This window comes from Rana temporaria, chromosome 2 (assembly GCF_905171775.1).
Source record: "Rana temporaria chromosome 2, aRanTem1.1, whole genome shotgun sequence".
Classification (NCBI taxonomy): domain Eukaryota; kingdom Metazoa; phylum Chordata; class Amphibia; order Anura; family Ranidae; genus Rana; species Rana temporaria.
This window is the reverse complement of record NC_053490.1, coordinates 95876751-95900895: the sequence shown is the minus strand read 5'-3', so window position 1 is coordinate 95900895 and position 24145 is coordinate 95876751. Positions and strand designations below refer to the sequence as shown.

Sequence of the window (24145 nt, the reverse complement as noted above, 5' to 3'; positions counted from 1 at the left end):
CTGACCACCGCAGTAAAGCCTCCCATCATGGTGGTCAGTAAAATCAGACAAGCAGGAAGTGAACAGAACAGAGAAGAAATAGAGCAACTTCTGAGCAAAAACGAACAATGAGGAAGTGAAAAGAGGAATGTCTGCAGGTAAAGGATGCTTATTATGAAAAAAAAAATGTCCTTTACAACCCCTTTAAGCACCATTACGGGACAGATTTCAGCCTTGGCTGTTGTTCTTTCAACAACCCTTGGTGACCCACTCGCTGGTAGGTTCTTTTGTGCATGGGGTTCGACATGTGCTTCCCCCGATTAAACCACCGCTTCCTCCGTGGGATTTAAATCTGGTGCTCTCGGCTCTTCAGGAGCCTCCTTTTGAGAACATCTGAGAAATTCCTCTCTTGACACCATCTCAGAAAGTGGCTTTTCTAGTAGCCATTACATCTGTCAGACGTGTTTTGAGTTGGCGGCCTTGTCTTGCAAGTCTCTATACTTGGTCCTCCACAAGGATAAATCGGTGCTACGTCCTCAACCTTCTTTTCTTCCGAAGGTAGTTTCAGCTTTTCATGAGGACATTGTACTTCCGTCCTTGTGTCCATGACCGTCGCATCCCAAAGAGTCTGCGCTACATACCTCAGACGTGGCACATGCTCTATGGGTGTACCTGTCTGCTTCGGCTTCGTTCCGGAGGTCAGACTCATGGTTTGTGGCGGTATCTGGTCCACAGAAGGTCCTGACCGTCTCGCCGGCTACCATTTCTCGGTGGATTAGGCAGGCAGACCGTCATCCAGGCCTACGCCATTTAAGGGGCGGGCGCCTCCTTTCCCTGTCACGGCACAATCGACCAGGGCAATTGGTGCTTCCTGTGCTTTCTGACATCAAGCGTCTGTTTCACAGGTGTGTAAGGTGGCGACTTGGTCATCCATTCACTTTTTTTTTCCAAATTTTACAAGGTTGATGTGAGTGCATCTTCAGATGCTTCCTTCGGCCGCAAGGTTTTGCAGGCGGCTGTTTAAAGTTGCTCCTCCGTTGAGGGGCTCTGCTTGTTTGGGGTGAAGTTGGTTTTTGATTTCTGTTCCCACCCCTCGTTTTTCTGACACTGCTTGGGGACGTCCCACTTGTCAAGATTTAAGGAGCCGTGTCCATCAATGGACGATAAGAGAAAATAGGATTTTTTGTACTCGGCGTAAAATCCTTTTCTCTGAAGTCCAAAGACTGACACAGCACCCACCCCTTTTTAGGTTTGTACTGCTTTTTGACGAACTGAGCTGCTCACTGCAGTGAGAGGGGTTATGTTTTAATCATTAACATGTCTGCCTAGTCCTCTCCTGATAGACCGAACATAACCCTACAGTCAAGAATATGAGGAAGCTGTGTCCGTCCATGGACTTCAGAGAAAAGGATTTTACGGTGAGCACAAAAATACTATTTCTCTTCCGTTCATGGACGGACACAGCAGCCTTTGACCTTAGGGTTATATCCGCTTCCTTCCAGGAGATTTAGGCAGAAAATAAGCACTTTATGTGTTAACAACACTTCCCTCAGTGCAGCTCCTCCCAGGGGGCGTGGCTCCCCGGGTATAACCCACACCCTGCTCTAGCAGCCTCGGTTTTTCTCTGCCTAACGTCAGGAGAGGACAGGCACTCTGGAGTCCTGTACTCTGGAGATTTTTTTCTTGCGTTTTTTGTTTCTCGCTTTTTGTTTTGTTCCTGCATTTTTGGATTCTGAGATTCTTCTATCAACTGCCGACTGGGTGACAGGCTGGGTCTTGACTCTTGTAGTCCCCCCCCCTGTTCGGCCATCGAGCGTGTGCCGGCCCTCAGCTCGGCTCTGGGTCGTCCACGACAGGCCCCTTTGCTCCAGGGGCGGCCGGGGAACATTTTGTTCTAGGGCACACATATGACCGGTCTTTATGGCTTTGTCACAGTGTGTCTGGCCGACAGCCATGCCGTTTTAGCGGACGTTGGTTCTGTCTGGGATACCTCCAGCCGGTGGTCGCAGGACGGGTAAGTAGTGGCCCCTTGCTCAGGTAAGGTGGTATGGCTGGAATTTTCCCCTGGGAGGTCGACTGAGGGTTTGCCCTGCTTTCCTCTCTCCCTTAATTCCTCTCCCTCCTTTCCCATTTGGGTAGCGGCTGTGAGGGGGGGGGGGCTTTCTGGGGTCTTTATTACTCCGGGGCCTGTGTGTATAGCGGGGGGCTGTGTGTGTTCACTTGCTGGTCTTTTTGTGTGCTGCGCTGTTTAATCTGTGCTGCACTGTGTGCTGTGTCATTCTGGGTGTTTTTAAATGCGCAACGGTGGCCATTTTGCCGTGGTCGCGCTTTATATGGCTCGGCGCCCATTTTCCTGTGGTCCTATGGTGCTTTTTTCACATTCGGCGGCCATATTGGATTTTGTTTGGCCTCAAGCGGCCGTTTTAGCGCTGCAGAAAGACCGCAAATCTCCCTGAGGTGACAGACGCAGCATAGCCGGCTTCTCAGCACACCTCAGACTTGTCTCAGCTCGCGCTGCACCGGGTGGGGTGGTGAGTTCCCTGGGGGCCTCTACTTCTGTTAACGGTCAGGAGGTGACCGGTGGGTGTTTCTGCCTTGCAGTTTGGGTGACACAGCGGTGGGGCATTATGGAGCCTGAGCCAGGTACTTCTTCCCCAGCAATGCCTGAGTTAACCCTTGATGCCCATCCCCCTGCCACATCTGTTGGGGCAATGTCGGCTGTCCTGGAGGCTTTTCTCACCAGGTTTGAAGCAGCTAGTGCCCAGAAGGGAGGTAAAAAAGTGCCCCCTCCCTGAGCCTGCTTCTGGGGATATCTCTGACATCTGCCTCTGGTCTGTATTGTCATGATGCGGGCTTAATCGACGCGGACGTTGAGGACGACTGTGCTTCAGGGTCGGTTGCTGATGGGAATTGTTGGGACTATTTCTCTTTCGTTCATAGACGGACACAGCCTTCATTGACCTTAGGGTTATGCTTCTTCCTACCAGGAGATTTAGGCAGAATTCTACAGCACTTAAGGTGTTAAAAACTTTCCTTCATGCCGCTCCTCCCAGGGGGCGTGGCTCCCCCAGGCATAACCCCCACTCTGCTCTAGCAGCTTCAGTTTGTTTCTGCCTAACCGTCAGGAGAGTCAGGCTCTCTCTGGAGTCCTGGACTCTGGAGTTTTTTCTTGCAAATTTTTTTGCATTTTGCGAGTTTTTTCCTCGCTTTTTTATTTTATTTTTATTTTTGAATCCTGCGATTCTTCTATCAACAGCCGTCTGGGTGACAGGCTGGGTCCTCAAACCTTGTAGTCCCCCCAGGTTCGGCCTTCGAGCGTGTGCCGGCCCTCAGCTCCGCTTTGGGACGTCCACGACAGGCCCCATTGCTCCAGGGGCGGCCGGGGAACTTCGGTTCTAGGGCACACATATGACCGGTCTCTATGGCCTTGTCACAGTGTGTCTGGCTGACAACCATGCCGTTCGTGGACGTTGGTTCTGTCTGGGATACCTCCAGCCGGGTAGTCGCAGGACAGGTAAGTAGTGGCCCCTTAGGTAAGTGGTCTGGCTGGAATGTTTTCCCTTGGGAGGTCGACTGAGGGTTTTCCCCTGTTTTCCTCTCTCCCTTATTCCTCTCCCTCCTTCCCCCTTTGGGTGACGGCTGTGCAGGGTTTTTTTTTCTCTGGGGCTCATTTTTTTCACTCGTGGTATGGGGCTGTTCTGTGTCACTGCAGGGGACTGTGGTGGACATTCTGGGCTTTTTTGTGTGTGCTGTGTGCTGTTTTGGTGTACTGTCATTTTTGGGTACACTGTCTTTTTAAAACTGCGCAACGGCGGCCATTTTGCCGGAGCCGCGCTTGTATTATTCGGCGGCCATTTTCTTGTGGCCGGCGCCGTTTTCAGCACTAGTTCGGCCTCTAGTGGCCGTTTCGGCGGGAAAAAAAGACCGCGAATCATCTGAGGGGACAGACGCAGCGCTGCAGCTTCTCCTCAGCACACACTTGTCCTTCACAGACCGCGCTGTACCAGAGGGTGGTGAGTCTCAGGGGGCCCCATACTGTGCTCTAGCGGCCGGGAGGTGACCTGTGGGGGACTTTTTTCCTGCCCTTGGCAGTAGGGGTGAAATGGCAACGGCAATATGGAGCCTGAATCAGGCCCCTCATTCCTTACAATGCCGGAATTAACCCTTAGCGCCTCTTCCCCTGCCACATCTGTTGAGTCGGTGTCGGCTGTCCTGGAGTCTTTTTTCTCACCAGGTTTGAAGCAGCCAGTGCTCGGTTGGGGGGTAAAAAAGCGCCCCCCCCGGAGGCTGTTTCTGGGGATATCTCTGACGCAGAATCTGACAACGCTATTGCTGCTTCTGGTTCTGTCGTGTCAGAGGATGCGGGCTTAACCCACATGGACAGCAAGGATGACTCTGCTGCAGAGTCTGCTGATAAGGAATTTGTTGGAGCTCTTATTACTGCGGTGCGTGAGACTCTTCATTTAGAGGATGTGGCGGAGACACCAGCAGTGTCAGTCCCTTTTGGATTCCGCAAACCACCGCGTACCGCTAAGGTATTCCCCTGTGTTCCTTATTTAGACAATGTGTTGTATAAGGAATGGGATACACCGCAAAAGGTTTTTACGGTTCCTAAAAGCTTTGCTACCCGTTACCCCCTGGAGGAGGACTTTTTTAAAAAAGTGGGTCACTCCTCCGGTGGACCCTCCTGTGTCCAGACTGAGTAAGGCTACTACGTTGCCTGTGGAGGGGGCTCCTGCTTTCAAGGACCCCGCTGATAGGAGAGTGGAGGCCGTGGCCCGCTCCCTGTTCTCGGTGGTGGGTTCGGTGGTCAGGCCGGCTCTGGCCGGAGCCCTGGTAGCTCAGACGCTGACTAAAAGGGCGAAGCTCCTGCTGCAGGACCTGGAGGTCCAGGGGGCTTCCGAGTCCTCTAGGGACCTGGCTGAACAGTTGATTCAGGGTCAGAAGTTTCTCTGCGAGGCGGATATGGATTAGATTTCTTTGCTTTCCAGGGCTTCTGTCTACGCAGTGGTTCTGCGCCGCCTTATATGGCTGTAGTGCTGGTCGGCTGACCAGTCCTCAAAAAAGGCCTTGGTAGATTTGCCCTTTAAGGGCGGACGGCTTTTGGGGGCATCCCTGGATGACATCATTAAGGATGCCACTGGAGGTAAGAGCACCTTGCTCCCTCAGTCGGGGAAGGGAAGGGAACCTCGCCGCAAGCAAGGTCCTACTTTTACTACCCCTAAGCGTTTTTTTTTTCGTGCGCCAGCGCGGCTGGAAAAGGTCCGCAAGGTGCAAAAGCCCTTGCTGCCGGGCGTAAGCGCCCCTGGTTCAAAAAACCGAACAAGCCTGCGGACAAGCCTGCTTCCGCATGAAGGTCTGCCCCCGCCCGGGTCTCGGGTGGGGGGACGGCTTCACGACTTCGTGGATCGGTGGAATTCTCTTCTATCCGACCGTTGGGTTTGCGAGATGGTCGCCTCGGGGTACAAGATAGAGTTCCTTTCTTGTCCCCCAAACAGATTTTTTCCATCCAACCTCCAGCTTCCTCCGGATCGTCGGCTAGCCCTGTCCGGGGCTGTCCAGGATCTTCTGGACAGGGGGGTGGTTGTGCCGGTTCCCTCGCTGGAACGGTTTCGGGGGTTCTACTCCAATCTGTTCATGGTCCCCAAGAAGGGAGGGGTTCGCCCTATCCTGGACCTAAAGGCCCTCAACTCCTTTGTCAAGGTGCAGCGATTCAGGATGGAGTCGGTCCGTTCTATCATAGCGTCCCTCCACCAGGGGGACTTCATGGCGTCCTTAGACATCATGGACGCATACCTGCATGTTCCCGTTTGCACAAGCCACCAAAGGTATCCGCGCTTTGCGATCGGGGAGGACCACTATCAATTCGTGGCCCTCCCGTTCGGGCTGGCGTCGGCACCACGGGTGTTCACCAAGGTGCTCGCCCCGATCCTGGCCTTGCTACGGCAGCGAGGGATCGCTATCGTGGGATACCTGGACGACCTTCTCCTGAGAGCTTCTTCAGGCTCAGAGTTGGAGGAGGACGTGTCCATCACGTGTCAGACTCTGCAGGAGTTCGGCTGGTTTCTGAATCTCAGAAAATCAGTGTTGGTTCCGTCCCAGAGGCTGGAACACCTGGGGCTGGTTTTGGATTCGGGGGAGACAAAAGTGTTCCTCCCATCGAAAAACTGCTGACCCTGCAATCTGCAGTGAGACAGTTGTTGACCCAGAAGTGGTCATCTCTTCGCTTCTGCATGCGGGTTCTGGGTCTGATGGTGGCCTCCTTCGAGGCGGTTCCGTATGCCCAGTTCCACACCAGGGTGCTACAGAAGGAGATTCTGTCACGATGGGACAGGGTCCCATCTTCTCTGGATCGCCAGATTCGGTTGAGCCATCTGGCCAAGTCTTCCCTGGCATGGTGGCTGACGTCTCCGGTGCTTCGGTCCGGGAAGTATTTTCTTCCGTGCCGCTGGACAGTGGTCACGACGGATGCCAGCCTCTTCGGCTGGGGGGGCGTCTGGGGCACCCAGTCAGCCCAGGGGCGCTGGACTCGGGAGGAGTCCCGCCTGCCGATCAATATCCTGGAGCTCCGAGCAATCAAGCTGTGCCTTGTCAGGTGGTCCCTGGAGCTACAGGGTCGTCCTGTCAGGATCCAGTCCGACAACGCCACGGCCGCGGCGTACTTCAATCATCAGGGCGGCACAAGGAGCTCGGCCGCGGCGACGGAGGTCGCTCACATACTTCGGTGGGCCGAAAGGTCCGTTCCGGCCCTGTCGGCGGTATACATTCCGGGAGTTCTGAATTGGCAAGCCGACTTCCTAAGTCGCATGACTCTGGATCAAGGGGAGTGGTCTCTCCACCCCGAGGTGTTTCAGGTCCTGTGCCAAAAATGGGGCACTCCAGACGTGGACCTTCTGGCGTCCCGTCTCAATCGGAAGGTACCACGGTTTGTGGCCAGGTCAAAGGACCCGTGGGCAGACGCGTCAGACGCGTTAGTGGCTCCCTGGGGTCAATATCACCTGATTTACGCCTTCCCTCCTCTAAGGCTCCTACCCCGCCTGCTGCGCAGGGTGGAAGCCGAAGGTATTCCAACGATCCTGATCACCTCAGGTTGGCCGCGTCGCTCTTGGTACGCGGACCTGGTACGTCTGGTGGCAGACGCCCCCTGGCGTCTGCCTCTGAGGGAAGATCTCCTGTCTCAGGGCCCGATCTTCCATCCTGCTTTACGGTCACTGGCTTTAACGGCGTGGCTGTTGAGAACCAGGTACTGAAGGACCGGGGCCTGTCGGGCCCGGTAATCTCTACCATGCTGCGTGCACGGAAGTCCACTTCTCGAAAAATTTACCATCGTACATGGAAAGCATACATCTCTAGGTGTGAGGAGATGAAGTGGCACCCCCGTACTTACGTGGTGTCCCGGATCCTGCTGTTCCTACAGCGGGGAGTGGACCAGGCTCTTGCCTTGAGCACGATCAAGAGTCAGATTTCTGCTCTGGCTGTTTATTTTCAGCGTCCCTTGGCAGCGAATTCTTTGGTTCGCACGTTTGTGCAGGGGGTCCGGCATGTGGCCCCCCCGGTGCGCCCTCCGCTACCTTCTTGGGACTTGAATTTGGTCATCTCGGCGCTTCAGCGTGCCCCCTTTGAGGACATTCGGGAGATCCCTTTGCTGACCTTGTCGCAGAAGGTGGTCTTTCTGGTAGCTATTACCTCTATCAGACGAGTGTCTGAACTGGCGGCCTTGTCTTGCAAGGCCCCCTACTTGGTCATCCATCAGGATAAGGCGGTGCTGCACCCGCAGCCCTCTTTTCTTCCGAAGGTCATTTCGGCCTTTCACATTAACGAGGACATTGTTGTTCCATCATTATGTCCTCAGCCGAAGAACCCGAAGGAAGCCATTTTACATTCTCTGGATGTGGTTCGGGCCCTTCGAGTTTACTTGTCGGCGACAGCTCAGTTCCGGAAGTCGGACTCGCTGTTCGTGTCTGTGTCCGGTCCCAGTAAGGGCCTGGCAGTCTCGTCGGCCACCATTTCCAGGTGGATCCGACAGGTTGTGCTTCAGGCCTACGCCCTGAAGGGGCGGGCGCCTCCCTTTCGGGTCACGGCGCATTCGACCAGGACGATCGGGGCCTCCTGGGCTTTCCGACACCAAGCCTCTGTGTTACAGGTGTGTAAGGCTGCGACCTGGTCGTCGGTCCACACTTTTTCAAAGTTTTATAAGGTGGATGTGAGTGCATCTTCTGATGCCTCCTTCGGCCGCAGGGTGTTACAGGCGGCAGTTTAAGGTTGGAGTTCCTCCGTTGAGTAACTCCGGTTTTGTTTGGGGTGTAACCTGTTTTTGCTGTGTTATTTTCCCACCCCTCGAATTTTTTTGACACTGCTTGGGGACGTCCCTAAGGTCAATGAAGGCTGTGTCCGTCTATGAACGAAAGAGAAAAAAGGATTTTTGTACTCACCGTAAAATCCATTTCTCCGAGTTCATAGACGGACACAGCACCCACCCCTCCTTGGTTTGTACTGCTTGTTACGAACTGAAGCTGCTAGAGCAGAGTGGGGGTTATGCCTGGGGGAGCCACGCCCCCTGGGAGGAGCGGCATGAAGGAAAGTTTTTAACACCTTAAGTGCTGTAGAATTCTGCCTAAATTTCCTGGTAGGAAGAAGCATAACCCTAAGGTCAATGAAGGCTGTGTCCGTCTATGAACTCAGAGAAATGGATTTTACGGTGAGTACAAAAATCCTTTTTTTTTCTGCGGGCGTGATACTCAGACACTTAAGGATATGGCGGGGGCTCCTGATGTGCCAGTCCCTTTTTGGGTCCCGCAAACCCGCCACGCACTGAAACAGTGTTTCCTTGCTAAGCTGCGGGGTAATTTTACCTTTCCTGCAGGATGAGAGGTTTGAGGGTTTCTATGGGCCTCAGGCCCTGAATACCTTTTGTGAACGTCGGGTAGTTCCGCATGGAATCCATTCATTCGGTGGTAGCTGCGCTCCATCCTGGGGACGTTCTGGCGTCTCGGACATCAAGGACGCATACATGCATGTCCCTTTTTACACATGTCACAGAAGTTTCTGTGCTTCGTGATGGGGGAGGGCCACTGTCAGTTTGTGGCCCTTCCTTTTGATCTAGGGTCGGCACCAAGGGTTTTCACCTAGGAGCTCGCACTTATCCTAGCTTTGTTGGGACAGCGAGGCTTTGCCATCGTGGGCTACTTAGACGCCTTTCTTCTGAGAGCAGCTTCTGACTCAGAATTAGTGGATGTGTCTATAGCCATTCAGACCCTCCGAGAATTCGGGTGGGTGTTAATCATTTGGAGTCGGTCCTGGTTCGGACTCAGCGTTGGAGTACCTAGGGTTGATTCGGACTCCTCGGTGGCGAAGGTACTTCTTCTCCAGGAGAGATTGCAGACTCTTCAGTCTGCGGTGAAGGTATTGGCATCACGCAATCGGTCTTCTCTCCAATTACATGCAGGTCCTGAGCCTGTGGGTAGCCTCCTTCAAGGTGGTACCGTATGCCCAGTTCCACACTTGTTTTCCAGAGGGAAATACTGTCCAAGTGGTACAAATCTTTGTCTCTGAAATCATCAGATTCAGGTGCGCCACCTAGTCAGTCTCTGAGTTGGTGGCTGAGATCCCAGACTCTCCGGTTCCGGGAAGTAGTTTCTTCCTTCCAGTGGACGGTGTTTACAGCGGACGGCAGCCTCACACGTTGTGGGGTCCAGTCGGCCCTGAGTCGCTGGACTTTCGTGGGCCTACGGCCACACTTCCATGAATGTGCCCGCTCTCGTCTGATCTCGGTAGCTACCTAGGGTCTGGCCTGGTTAGTACCTGGGTGGGAGACCGCCTGGGAATACCAGGTGCTGTGGACCCCGTAACGTTCATTGTCCTAGTACTTTGGGCGATCAGGCTATGCCTCTCCTCGTGGTCGGAGGTTGCAAGGTCGTCCACTCTGGATTCAGCCAGACAACGCCATGGCCGTGGCTTCGGTCCACCATCGGGTATACCGGCAGGCGGACTACTGGAGTCGCCAGATGCTGGAACAGGGTCTTTGTACTTGGAGATGTTTCAGCTCCCTTGCAGGAGGTCAGTTTCACAGGGCATGGATCTCCTGGCCGCTCGTCTCCACCGCAAGGGTGTTGAAGTTAGTGGGCAGGTCTAGTGATCTTGTACAGACGCGTCAGGGTGGGAGGTTCTTCTGTCTCGAGGTCCCATTCTTCCTCCTGTTGTAGTCGCTGGCTTGCACAACATAGCTATTGGACGCCAGAATTTCAGAGACGGGGGTCTGTCCGTCTCGGTCATCTCAACCATGCTGCGGGTACGGTAGTCTTCTTCCTGGAGGATCTACCGTCGCACCTGGAAGGCCTACATCTCTTGGTGCAAAGAGATAGGGTGACGTCCACGGACATACTCGGTGTCCAGGGTCCTGCTGTTTTTACAGCTCGTCTGGATCTAATAATTGCTTACAGCACTGTTTGGGGCAGATTTTAGCCTGGCTGTGTCTTTCTGTGGCCTTTTTTGCGGCCCATCCCCTGGTGGGTGCCTTTTTGTGCAGGGGGTTTTGTCATATACTTTCCCCTCTTGGCCCATCTCTTCCCCCATGAGTTTTGACTCTTCCGAAGGTAATTTCGGCCTTTTGCCTGAAGGACTGTGTTCTTCCATCCTTATGTCCTCAGCCGGCGCATCCTACGGAGTTTGCGTTTCATACTTTAAGCATGGTACGCGCCTTGCGGGGGTACCTGCCTGCTACGACTCCGTTTAGGAGATCTGACTCTATTTTTGTGTCGGTGTCTGGTCCACAAAAGGGACTGGCGGTCTCGTCGACCACCATTTCTCGGTGGATCAGACAGACCGTCCTACAGACCTTTGCTCTTAGGGAGCGGGCGCCCCCTTTCCAGTCACGGCGCTTTCAACCAGGGCAATTGGTCCTTTCTGGGTTTTTTTTCCGACATCATGCGTCAGTCTCACAGGTGTGCGAGGCGGCGACTTGGTCGTCCGTTCACATTTACCGGCTGTCGCGGGCTCGCCACGATCGCGCGGCGGGGATGGTGGGGCGCACGGAGGCACAGGATCCTGTGTCTCCGTGCGCCCCCAGCGGGCCGACGGCCGGTAGGTGAGTCCGCGGCTTTATGAAGGCCCAAGCTTCCTTCTGTGACCTGGCGCCATCTGGTGGTGGCCGTTGGCATTACAAGAAAAACAGAAGTTCTGTGTTTTTCACTGCCATCTCCTTCCCTCTAATTAGAACCCCCAAACATTATATATATTTTTTATTCTAACACCCTAGAGAATAAAATGGCGGTCGTTGCAATACTTTGTCACGCAGTATTTGCGCAGCGGTCTTACAAGCGCACTTTTTTTGGGGAAAAAAATACCCTTTTTTTTAAGAAAAAAATAAGACAACTGTAAAGTTAGCCCAATTATTTTTATATTCTGAAAGATAATGTTACGTCGAGTAAATTGATACCCAACATGTCACGCTTCAAAATTGCATCCGCTCGTGGAATGGTGACAAACTTTTACCCCTTAAAATCTCCACCGGCGTCGTTTAAAAAATTCTACAGGTTGCATGTTTTAAGTTACAGAGGAGGTCTAGATATAGAATTATTGCTCTCGCTCTAACGATCGCGGCGATACCTCACGTGTGGTTTGAATACCGAAATGTCTATATGATCGATTTTGGGCCGATTTTTCATATAGTGTATGGCCAGCATTAGAGTCACTGACAAGGAACATGTATGCAAGTAAGGACATCAGACATTTTTGCTTGTTCTTGGTTTGTGACTCAAAATGTATGATGGATATTGTCATGTCATATTTGTCATATGATGTCCGCAGGTGGGATCTCCCATCCTGGGCGGGCGTCACAACGTCCACAGCTTCCCGGCAGTATAAGGGGGGGGGGGAAGCCGCCACGTCACTCGGGAGCCAATGCATGTGCCCAGCGGTCGCGATGTCCACCGGGCACACGCGATTGCTTGTCACAGAGCAGGAACGTGGATCTGTGTGTGTAAACACACAGATCCACGTCCTGTCAGGGAAGAGGAGACTGATCGCGTGTTCCTAGTATATAGGAACACTGATTGGTCTCCTCCCCAAGTCAGTCGTCCCCCACAGTTAGACTCACTCCCTAGAACACCGTTAACCCCTTCCCTGCCAGGGACATTTATACAGTAATCAGTGCATATTTGTAGTACTGATTGCTGTGATGTCACTGGTCCCAAAATAGTGTCAAAAGTGTTCGACCTGTCTGCCGCAATTTCACGATTTAAAAAAATCGGCAGATTACCGCCATTACTACGTTTAAGAAAAATGGCATAAATCGTTCCCCTATTTTGTAGGCAAGCAGTTTGTAACAAGCAGTACAAACCTAAAAAGGAGGGGGGTGGGGGTGGGTGCTGTCTCCATCCATGGACGTCGGAGAAAGGATTTTACGGTGAGTACAAAAAATCATATTTTCTCTAATCGTCCATGGGCGGACACAGCTCCTTAAATCTTGACAAGTGGGACGTCCCCAAGCAGTGTCAAAAATGAGGGGTGGGAACAATATCGGTAAAACCAATTTTAACTTCACCCCAAAACAAGCAGAGCTCCTCAACGGAAGAGGTGCAACTTTAAACAGCCGTCTGCAAAACCTAGTGGCCGAAAGAAGCATCAGAAGATGCACTCACAGCAACCATGTATATTTTGGAAAAAATGTGAACGGACGACCAAGTCGCAGCCTCAATTACCGGCTGTAGCCAGGTCACAATTTCTTGTTGCAATTGCGACCGGGCGCCCGGATTTCTCTTCCGTTCATGGACGGACACAGCAGCCTTTGACTGTAGGGTTATATCCGCTTCCTTCCAGGAGAGTTAGGCAGAAATACAGCACTTAAAGTGTTAACAACTTTTCTTCAGTGCAGCTCCTCCCAGGGGGCGTGATTCCCTGGGTATAACCCACATCCTGCTCTAGCAGCCTCAGTTTTTCTCTGCCTAACGTCAGGAGAGGACAGGCCCTCTAGAGTCCTGTACTCTGGAAATTTTTTTGCGTTTTTTTTTTTCTTTTTTCGCTTTTTGTTTTGTTCCTGCATTTTTGGATCCTGAGATTCTTCTATCAACTGCCGTCTGGGTGACAGGCTGGGTCTTGATTCTTGTAGTCCCCCCATGTTCGGCCATCGAGCGTGTGCCGGCCCTCAGCTCAGCTTTGGGTCGTCCACGAAAGGCCCCATTGCTCCAGGGTTGGCCGGGGAAATTCTTGTTCCAGGGCACACATGACCGGTCTCTATGGCTTTGTCACAGTGTCTGGCCGACAGCCATGCCGTTAGTGGACGTTGCTTCTGTCTGGGATACCTCCAGCTGGTGGTCGCAGGACGGGTAAGTATGGCCCCTTGCTCAGGTAAGGTGGTATGGAATTTTCCCCTGGGAGGTCGACTGAGGGTTCCTCTCCCTCCTTCCCCTTTTGGGTGGTGGCTGTGAGGACCGGTTACCACAGGACCGGTGTGTATAGCGGGGGCTGTGTGTGTGTGTTTTACATACAGGTTGTGTGGGCTGCGCTGGGTGCTGTGTCTCTGGGTGTTTTAAACCTGGCAACAGCCGCCATTTTGCCGTGGTCACGGTTTATATGGCTCGGCGGCCATTTTCCTGTAGTCCTATGGTGTGTTTTCCTCATACAGCGGCCATCTTGGATTTCTGTTGGCCTTGTCCGGTCGTTTTAGCGCTGCATAAAGACCGCAAATCTCCCTGAGGTGACAGTCGCAGCGCAGCCAGCTACAGTGCACACCTCAGATCTGTCTCAGCTCACGCTACACCAGGTGGGATGGTGAGTTCCCTGGGGGCCTCTACCTCTGTTGTAGCAGCCAGGAGGTGACCGGTGGGTGGTTCTGCCTTGCAGTTCAGGGTGACAGCGGTGGGGCATTATGGAGCCTGAATCGGGTACTTCTGCCCCAGCAATGCCTCAGTTAACCTGATGTGCCAGTCCCTTTTGGGTTCCGCAAACCGATACGCATCGCAAAAAGTGTTTCCTTTTGTTCCTTATTTGGACAAATTGTTATACAAGGAATGGGATACGCCACAAAAGGTTTTTGCCGTTCCAAAAAACGTTGCGACCCGTTATCCCTTTGAGGAGGACTTTTTTAAAAAGTGGGTCTCTCCTCCGTCTGTGGACCCTCCCGTGTCCAGATTGAGCAAGGCCACCACGTTGCCTGTGGAAGGGGCTCCTGCATTTATGGACCCTGCCGATAGAGTGGAGGCTGTGGCCCGCTCCCTCTTCACTGTAGTGGGTTCGGCTGTGAGGCCGGGACTCTGGTGTCAGACTCTGACCGAAAGGGCGAAGCTTCTGCTGCAGGAGCTAGAGGAACAGGATGTTTCCGAGACCTGTAAGGACCTGGCTGAACAATTGGTTCAGGGTCTGAAGTTCGTCTGTGAATCGGTCCTGGATACGCTCTCCTTGCTTTCCAGGGCTTCCGCCTATGCGGTGGTATTGCGCCGCCTTGTGTGGCTAAAATGCTGGTCTGCGGACCAGTCCTCAAATAGGCCTTGGTGGATTTGCCCTTAAAGGGTGAGCGGCTTTTGGGGGCATCCCAATTTTTTTTTTATGTCCTCTGAATGATTTAACGGTCATTACATCAGGGGTTGACAAATTTGCTTGGAATCTAGGAGCCAGCTAAAAAAGTTAGGAGCCAGAAAACGCGCCCCGTCCCGACGAGCTTGCGCGCAGAAGTGAACACATACGTGCGTGAGCAGCGCCCGCATATGTAAACGGTGTTCAACCACACATATGAGGTATCACCGCGATTGTTAGAGCGAGAGCAATAATTCTAGCCCTAGACCTCCTCTGTAACTCAAAACATGCAACCTGTAGAATTTTTTAAACGTCGCCTATGGAGATTTTAAAGGGTTAAAGTTTTTAAAGGGTAATGTTACATCAAGTAAATTGATACCCAACATGTCACGCTTCAAAATTACGTCCGCTCGTGGAAACACGAGCGGACGTAATTTTGAAGCGTGACATGTTGGGTATCAATTTACTCGGCGTAACATTATCTTTCATAATATTAAAAAAAATGGGGATAATTTTACTGTTGTCTTATTTTTTAATTAAAAAAAGTGTAATTTTTTCCCAAAAAAGTGCGCTTGTAAGACCGCTGCGCAAATACGGCGTGACAGAAAGTATTGCAACGATCGCCATTTTATTCTCTAGGGTGTAAGGATAAAAAATATATATAATGTTTGGGGGTTCTAATTAGAGGGAAGAAGATGGCAGTGAAAATTTTGAAAAATAGTGAAAAATTACATTAGAATTGCTTTTTAACTTGTAATGCTTGATCACCGCCCTAGTTAACCCTTTCACCCCCTATTGCCAGTGTCACTAAGCGATCGGTTTTCTGATCGCTGTATTAGTGTCACTGTTGCCGCTAGGCAGCTAGTTTTTTTTGAGGTTCGCCGCCAGGTTCTATAGCGTTAGGTACCCCATAAATAAAGGTTTCAACCCCTGATTGCCCCTAGAGTTAACCCTTTCACCAGTGATCACCGTATAAGTGTCACTGGTGACGCGGCTTAGCCAGTTAGTTTAGGTTCGCTGCCAGGTCTTTAGAAAGCGTCAGATACCCCCATATATTACATAATAAAGGTTTTAACCCCCTGATTGCCCCCTAGTTTACCCTTTTACCAGTGATCACCGTATAAGTGTTACGGTTGACGCTGGTTAGTTAGTTTGCGGTTTATAGCATCAGGGCACCCGCCGTATATAACCCAATAAAGGTTTAACCCCCTGATCGCCCGGCAGGTGATATCAATGAAATTTTTGTGTCAGTCAGGGTCTGCATCGCCCCAGGCAGCGTTAGGTTAGTGCCAGTAACGCTTGCACCCACTCGCAAAGCATACACCCCCCTTAGTGGTATAGTATCTGAACGGATCGATACCTGATCTGATCAGATCTATACTAGCGTACCGAGCAGTTTAGGGTACCCAAAAACGCATTGTTAGCGGAATCAGCCCAGATACCTGCTAGCAACTGCGTTTTCCCCCTCTGCCCAGCCCAACCCACACAAGTGCAGTATCGATCGATCACTGTCACTTCAAAAACACAACACACATAACGGCAGCGTTTGCAGAGACAGGCCTGATCCCTGCGATTGCTAACATTTTTTTTAAGAAGCGTTTTCTACATTTTCCTTTCTATAGTCAGGTGCTTTTTTTACCTGTGAATCATCACCAGTGTACAACTAAATTTAGAGTCCAAAATGGCAAAGCGAACATACACTGATGACGAGGCCTACTTGTTCATGAGCATGACAGATAGTGAAGAGGAGGTCACACATCTGTCAGAATCTGGCTCAGAATACAAACCTGTTTACGACAGCGGCTCCATGTCAGATAGCTCTGACGACGGAGTTGTGGTCCTTGCTAAGGCCAGGCGTACCCGACCCCGTTCTGATGTTGTTGAGCAGCAAGAACCGCAGGACCCTTGTATGGAGCAGAGAAGTACTAGCGCCGCTATTCCTTCTGGTGGATTGGCAAGCACCAGCGGCCTAGTACACCCTGGTCGTTCATCCAGCACTGCAGTAAGACGTGGTGACGTGGCGAGTCCCATAAGTGCAGTTCAAGCTGGCGAGGTGGCAAGCACAAGTAGTGTCCCGCTGCCACCAAAAAGACAAAGACAGGCTCGTCGTGCCCATAGTGCCCTTTTTGCAGAATTCGCCTATCCTGATTGGGTCCCCACCACTTCTACAGCACCCGTACTTCCCCCATTCACTGGCCAACCCGGTATTCAGGTGGATACAGCGAATTTTATTCCACTTGATTTTTATTCGCTGTATTTCACGGAAGATCTCTATAGATCTATTGTGGACCAGACTAATTTATATGCTGGTACCTACATCACCGCTAATCCCCAGACCCTCCTTGCCAAAGAATGGAAACCTCTTGAGGTTTCCGAATTTAAGACCTTTCTGGGCCTTACCCTCAACATGGGCATACACCAATTTCCGGAATTGCGGATGTATTGGTCCACACATCCAATTGACCATATGCCCATATTCTCTGCTCACATGGCCAGGAAACGATATGAGGCGATCCTGCGGTTCCTGCATTTCAGTGACAATGCACTTTGTCGTCCACATGGAGACCCTGAATTTGACCGGCTCTACAAAATTCGGCCCCTCATAAACCATTTTTAACGAACGTTTTGCAGCCTTGTTTAATCCCCAGCAAGTTGTCTGCGTTGACGAGTCCCTAATTAAATTTTCTGGCCGCTTGTCTTTCAAGCAGTACCTTCCCAGCAAGCGTGCCAGATACGGGGTCAAGCTCTATAAGCTCTGTGACAGGGCAACAGGCTACACATTGAGCTTTAGGGTTTATGAGGGCAAAGATAGTGAGGTAGATCCGGAAGGATGCCCAGATTACATGGCGAGCGCTGGCAAGATCGTTTGGGACTTGGTGTCACCCTTATTCGGAAAGGGGTACCACTTGTATGTGGACAATTTTTACAGCAGCGTGCCACTTTTTAGTCACTTGTTTGATCGTCAGATTGGAGCATGTGGCACCGTGCGACCTAATCGCCGGGGCTTTCCCCAGCGGCTTGTAGATGCCCGTCTTAGGCTGGGGGCGAGAGCCTGCTGCAGATGTAAAAATGTGCTCGCTGTGAAGTGGCGGGACAATAGGAATGTTTTCGTTCTTACCACCCTTCATGCAGACACGACAGTACAAATTCATACGGCGACTGGTGTTGTGGAAAAACCCCTCTGTGTCCACGAATATAACCAAAATATGGGAGGGGTGGACCTCAACGACCAGTTAATGGCGCCGTATCATATTGCCCGTAAGACGAGACTCTGGTACAAAAAAGTGTCTCTACATTTATTTCAATTGGCTCTACTGAATGCTTTTGTCTTATACAAAGCTTCAGGACGAAATGGATCCTTCCTTCAATTCCAGAGGGATATCATCACAGAACTCCTGTATCCAGGCGGTTCTGTACCTCACCACCCCCTACCAAATGCAGTAAGCCGACTGCATGAGAGGCATTTTTCTTATGTCCTCAGGAGTACCCCTACCCAACGAGCCCCCCAAAGAAGATGTCGTGTCTGTACCAAGCGCGGATTTAGGCGTGACACCCGTTATTTTTGTCCCCAATGTCCTGCCGATCCTGGTCTTTGTATTGGTGAATGTTTTGAACACTTCCACACACAAGTGAAGTATTAGCGTAGGGTAAAACATTTCACAGGCTAGGCACACTTACACAGGGTCTCCCAAGATGCCATCGCATTTTGAGAGACCCAAACCTGGAACCGAAAAGTTGAAGTTAGTAACAAAAAAAAGTGTTTAAAAAAAAAAAAAAAAAAAAAATTGTTGTCGTTTTATTGTTCTCTCCCTCTTTATTCTCTCTCTATTGTTCTGCTCTTTTTTACTGTATTCTATTCTGCAAAGTTTTATTGTTATGTTTTTCATGCTTGCTTTTCAGGTATGTAATTTACTTTACTGTTTTCAGGTACGCCATTCAGCTGTTGCGCGGACTTATTTATCTTGACAGCAACAGCGTTTGCTCCCACGATATATAAAGCCGCGACTCCAGTGCTGTATGAGGTGATTTCACCACCACAGTTAAAAGAGCATATATCCCGAAGCATGGGGGTATTAGGGGCGGAGGAGCGATTTTGCTCCTAATGCCGCGTACATACGGTTGACATTCCTACGGAGGCTTTACCGTGGAAAAGTCTGACCATGTGTACACGGCATAGAAAAGTCTGACCGTGTGTACGCTGCATCAAAAAGTCCGACTGTGTGTACGCGGCATAACTTTTTTTGCAGGAGGATGCCCCCATGCTTCGGCAGATATAAATGGTGCATGTATGCCCATCATTAGAAGTGGGTGGATGAAGGGAGGTATTCTAATGGTGGGCATACCCACCGATCAATCCATATGTGAAATTACACCCCAAAATACATTCTGCTGCTTCTCCTGAGTACGGGGATACCACATGTCTGAGACTTTTTGGGAGCCTAGCCGCGTACGGGACCCCAAAAACCAATCACCGCCTTCAGGCTTTCTAAGGGTGTACATTTTTGATTTCACTCCTCACTACCTATCACAGTTTCGAAGGCCATAAAATGCCAAAATAGCACAAAAAACCCCAAATGACCCAATTTTGGAAAGTAGACACCCCAAGGAAACTGCTGAGAGGCATGTTGAGTCCATTGATTTTTATTTTTTTTGTCCAAAGTGATTGAATAATGACAAAAAAAAAAAAAAATTACAAAACGTTGTCACTAAATGATATATTTCTCACACATGCCATGGTTATATGTGAAGTTGCACCCTAAAATACATTCTGCTGCTTCTCCGGAGTACGGGGATACCACATGTGTGGGACTTTTTGGGAGCCTAGCCGCGTATGGGGCCCCAAAAACCAAGCACCGCCTTCAGCATTTCTAAGGGCGCAAATTTTTGATTTCACTCCTCACTACCTATCACAGTTTCGAAGGCCATAAAATGCCAAAATAGCACAAAACCCCCCCCAAATGACCCCATTTTGGAAAGTAGACACCCCAAGCTATTTGCTGAGAGGCATATTGAGTCCATGGAATATTTAATTTTTTTGCCCCAAGTGATTGAATAATGACCAAAAAAAAAAAATTTTACATAACATTGTCACTAAATGATATATTTCTCACACATGCCATGGTTATATGTGGAATTGCACCCCAAAATACATTCTGCTGCTTCTCCTGAGTACAAGGATACCACATGTGTGGGACTTTTTGGGAGCCTAGCCGCGTATGGGACCCGGAAAACCAATCACCACCTTCAAGATTTCTAAGGACATAAATTTTTGATTTCACTCACAAATCTTGAAGGCAGTGCTTGGTTTTCGGGGCCCCGTATGCGGCTAGGCTCCCAAAAAGTCCCACACATGTGGTATCCCCGTACTCAGGAGAAGCAGCAGAATGTATTTTGGGGTGTAATTCCACATATGCCCATGGCATGTGTGAGAAATATATCATTTAGTGACAACGTTTTGTAATTTTTTTTTTTGGTCATTATTCAATGACTTGGGGCAAAAAAATTAAACATTCCATGGACTCAATATGCCTCTCAGCAAATTGCTTGGGGTGTCTTCTTTCCAAAATGGGGTCATTTGGGGGGGCTGTGTGCCATCTTGGCATTTTATGGCCTTCAAAACTGTGACAGGTAGTGAGGACTGAAATCAAAAATGTATGCCCTTAGAAATCTTGAAGGCGGTGCTTGGTTTTCGGGGCCCCGTACGTGGCTAGGCTCCCAAAAAGTCCCACACATGTGGTATCCCCGTACTCAGGAGAAGCAGCAGAATGTATTTTGGGGTGCAATTCCACATATAACCATGGCATGTGTGAGCAATATATCATTTAGTGACAACTTTGTGCAAAAAAAAAAATCAGTTTGTCATATTCCCGCAACTTGTGTCAAAATATAAAATATTCCATGGACTCGACATGCCTCTCAGCAAATAGCTTGGGGTGTCTACTTTCCAAAATGGGGTCATTTGGAGGGGGGGGGGGGGGTTGTGCTATTTTGGCATTTTATGGCCTTCGAAACTGTGATAGGTAGTGAGGAGTGAAATCAAAAGTTTGCGCCCTTAGAAATGCTGAAGGCGGTGCTTGGTTTTCGGGGCCCTGTACGCGGCTAGGCTCCCAAAAAGTCCCACACATGTGGTATCCCCGTACTCAGGAGAAGCAGCAGAATGTATTTTGGGGTGCAATTCCACATATAACCATGGCATGTGTGAGCAATATATCATTTAGTGACAAGTTTTTGTAAAAAAAAAATTTTTTGTGTCATTATTCAATCACTTGGGACCAAAAAAAAAAAAAAAAATATTCAATGGACTCAACATGCCTCTCAGCAGTTTCCTTGGGGTGTCTACTTTCCAAAATGGGGTCATTTGGGGGGGGGGGGGGGGGGGTTGTACTGCCCTGCCATTTTAGCACCTCAAGAAATGATAGGCAGTCCTAAAATAAAAGCTGTGTAAATTCCAGAAAATGTACCCTAGTTTGTAGACGCTATAACTTTTGCGAAAACCAATAAATACACGCTTATTGCGTTTTTTTTTTTTTTTTTACTAAAGACATGTGGCTGAATACATTTTGGCCTAAATATTTGACTAAAATTTAGTTTATTCGAGAAAAAAAATTCTTTTTGTTATAAGAAAAATCATTTTTTTTCAAAATTTTCGGTCTTTTTCCGTTTATATCGCAAAAAATTAAAATCGCAGAGGCAATCAAATACCATCAAAAGAAAGCTCTATTTGTGGGAAGAAAAGGACGCAAATTTCGTTTGGGTACAACATTGCATGACCGCGCAATTACCAGTTAAAGCAGCGCCAAATTGTAAAAACACCTTGGGTCTTTAGGCAGCATATTGGTCCGGTCCTTAAGTGGTTAAAGGGGTTATAAAGGGAAAAAAATGTTTCCCTAAATAGCTTCCTTTACCTTAGTGCAGTCCTCCTTCACTTACCTTATCTTTCGATTTTGCTTTTAAATGTCTTTATTTCTTCTGAGAAATGCTCACTTCCTGTTCTTCTGTCTGTAGCTACACACAGTAATGTGAGGCTTTCTCCCTGGTGTGGAGAAAGCCTCTTGAGGGGGGGGGGGCGAGTAGGAGTGTCAGGATGCCCACTAACGCACAGCTCCTTTCTCCATCTGCAAAGTAGAGTGTCCTGACTTGCCTGCTCGCCCCCTTCCCCCTCAAGAGGCTTTCTCCACACCAGGGAGAAAGCCTTGCATTACTGTGTGGAGTTACAGACAGAAGAACAGGAAGTGAGGATTTCTCAGAAGAAATAAGGACATTTAAGAGCAAAATCGAAGGATGGACTGCACTAAGGTAAAGGAAGCTATTTAGGGAATTTTTTTTTACCTTTACAACCCCTTTTAACCTCTTCCCTACCGAGTCATAGTAAAATGACGTCGGCAGGGACCTTTCGTCCTTCAGACTAGACGTCATATAACGTCCTTGCTTTTCCGGCCGCTCGGGTCTCGGTGCGCGTGCCTGGTGGCCGCCATGTCCTCCGGGCACCCACGATTGCCCGCAATCACGGCAGGACCATGGATCTGTGTGTGTAAACACACAGATCCATGTCCTGTCAGTGGTGAGGAGACCGATGTGTGTTCCCAGTACAGAGGAACCACACATCAATCTCCTCACCTTGCGAGTCCCCCTACAGTTGGAGCACACTTTAGGGATCATATTTAACCCCTTCCCTGCCAGTCACATTTACACAGTAATCAGTGCAGTTTTTTATAGCACTAATCGCTATGTGAATTGTTCCAAAAATGTGTCTAAAGTGTCCGATATGTCCGCAGATCACCGCCATTACTAGTAAAAAAAATAAAAATGCCATAATTCTATTCCCTATTTTGTAGACGCTAGAACTTTTGCGCAAACCGATCAAATACGCTTATTGCGTTTTTTTTTTTTTTTTTTTACCAAAAATATGTAGAAGAATACGTATCGGTCTAAACTGAGGAATTTTTTTTTTTTTTTTTTTTTAATTATGATATTTATTAAATCAAAAAGTAAAAAGATATTGTGTTTTTTTTTTCAAAATTGTCGCTCTTCTTTTGTTTATAGCGCAAAAAAATAAAAAATGCAGAGGTGATCAAATATAACCAATATAAATCTCTATTTGTGGGGGGAAAAAAAAGCGTCAATTTTGTTTGGGAGCCACGTCGCACGACCGCGCAATTGTCATTCAAAGTGTGACAGCGCTGAAAACTAAAAATTGGTCTGGGCAGGAAGGGGGTGAAAATGCCCTGTATTAAAGTGGGTAAATGACCATTCTTTTTATTCTTTAGGCAAGATTTTTTTTTATATTTTTCTTTTTCCCCTTTCTGTGTTTTTTTCTTTTCATGTGTAATAATTTTTAAAATTCTTTCTAGAATCTATGAATACACAGCACACGATGAATGTTGACGATTTGAAGGTAATATATCTGTAGTGGTTTAACTCCAACTCACTGACAATATGCATTATTAACTTGAAAATGTGCTTAAACCTCCCGAATAGGTATGTTTTCTTTCAGAAAAGGGCCTGTACAATTAAATCGAACAATTGCATTCAGTTTTTTTTTTTTTTGTACTAGATTTACAACCTTTGACACGTTAGTGTAATCTAGGTGGAAAGCAACGCAACGTGATCTCCACATTTTTTTTGGTAAATAATAAAGGTCAGGCCTCAATACTGCATGCACCCAATGGCAATCTACAATATATGGTGTGAGCTGGTATCCCTTGTTCTATTGTAGGGTCGACAAAGGATAATGCTTTGTTTTTACCTTTTTTACTGTATAGAGTTTTTGATTTCACTTCCTGCCCCATATCCAAAACAAAGTGAGAGAACCCGCGTGTCGCCAAAACTAACATCCCCACTGTAATATTCCCCTCAATTTCTTTTTAATTTCAGCCCATAATTTGCAATTTTTTTCTTTTGCTTTTGATAACAGTTAACAGGACAAATAGAGAGGGTAAATCTCCTTAACCACTTGACACCCGCACGCCGTCATATGACGTCCAAAACGGGGACCTGTTATCCAGGGTGGACGTCATATGACGTCCTGGGCTTTGCGGGGGGATATCTCAATGATGCCTGCACCCGGATGCATCATTGAGATATCATTTTTTAGCGGCGGCGATCCTGCGCACCGTAAGAACGATCATAGCGGCGGTTCCGCCGCTAGATCGTTCTTACAGGCGGCGTGAGGGGACATCCCCCCCTCCCGCCGCCATCCGGTGCTTCTCCGGGCTCTCCCGTCCCACCAGGGGCCCGGAGAGATGATCGCCGTCCGCCGGATGTTTGCCATAGAGAAGACTGGTGACCAGATGGTCACCAGTCATCTCTATGACTGTCGGAGGCCCGGGCGCAATGTGATGACGTCACGCCCGGGTCCCCGTAAGTAAACAAACCGCAATTGCGGCTAGTTTGAATGAGATCTGTGAATTTTTTTTCACTATCTCATTCTTTCCAGCCTGGAGGAGAGATGTGAGGTCTTATTGACCCCGCATCTCTCCTTAAAGAGGACCTGTCACACACATTCCTATTACAAGGGATGTTTGTTTCAATAGCGATTGAAAAAAAAAAAGTCCCGCCCACGTATGTAAACGTCGTTCAAGCCACACATGTGAGGTGTTGCCGCGTGCGTTAGAGTGTGTGCAACAATTCTAGCACTAGACCTCCTCTGTAACTCTAA

The 24145-nt window shown here is 49.4% G+C and overlaps 1 protein-coding gene and 1 pseudogene across 1 annotated transcript in view; both read left to right on the top strand.

The window, feature by feature from the left end:
• The window catches only part of RNF17 (ring finger protein 17), a 720374-nt gene that overhangs the window by 87176 nt on the left and 609053 nt on the right, over positions 1-24145 (top strand). Inside the window, exon 5 of the mRNA XM_040339329.1 lies at positions 22839-22882. Coding sequence (XP_040195263.1) covers positions 22839-22882 — 44 coding nt within the window. The remainder of the gene's footprint in view (positions 1-22838; positions 22883-24145) is intronic.
• Positions 9703-9821, top strand: LOC120930122 (annotated as a pseudogene).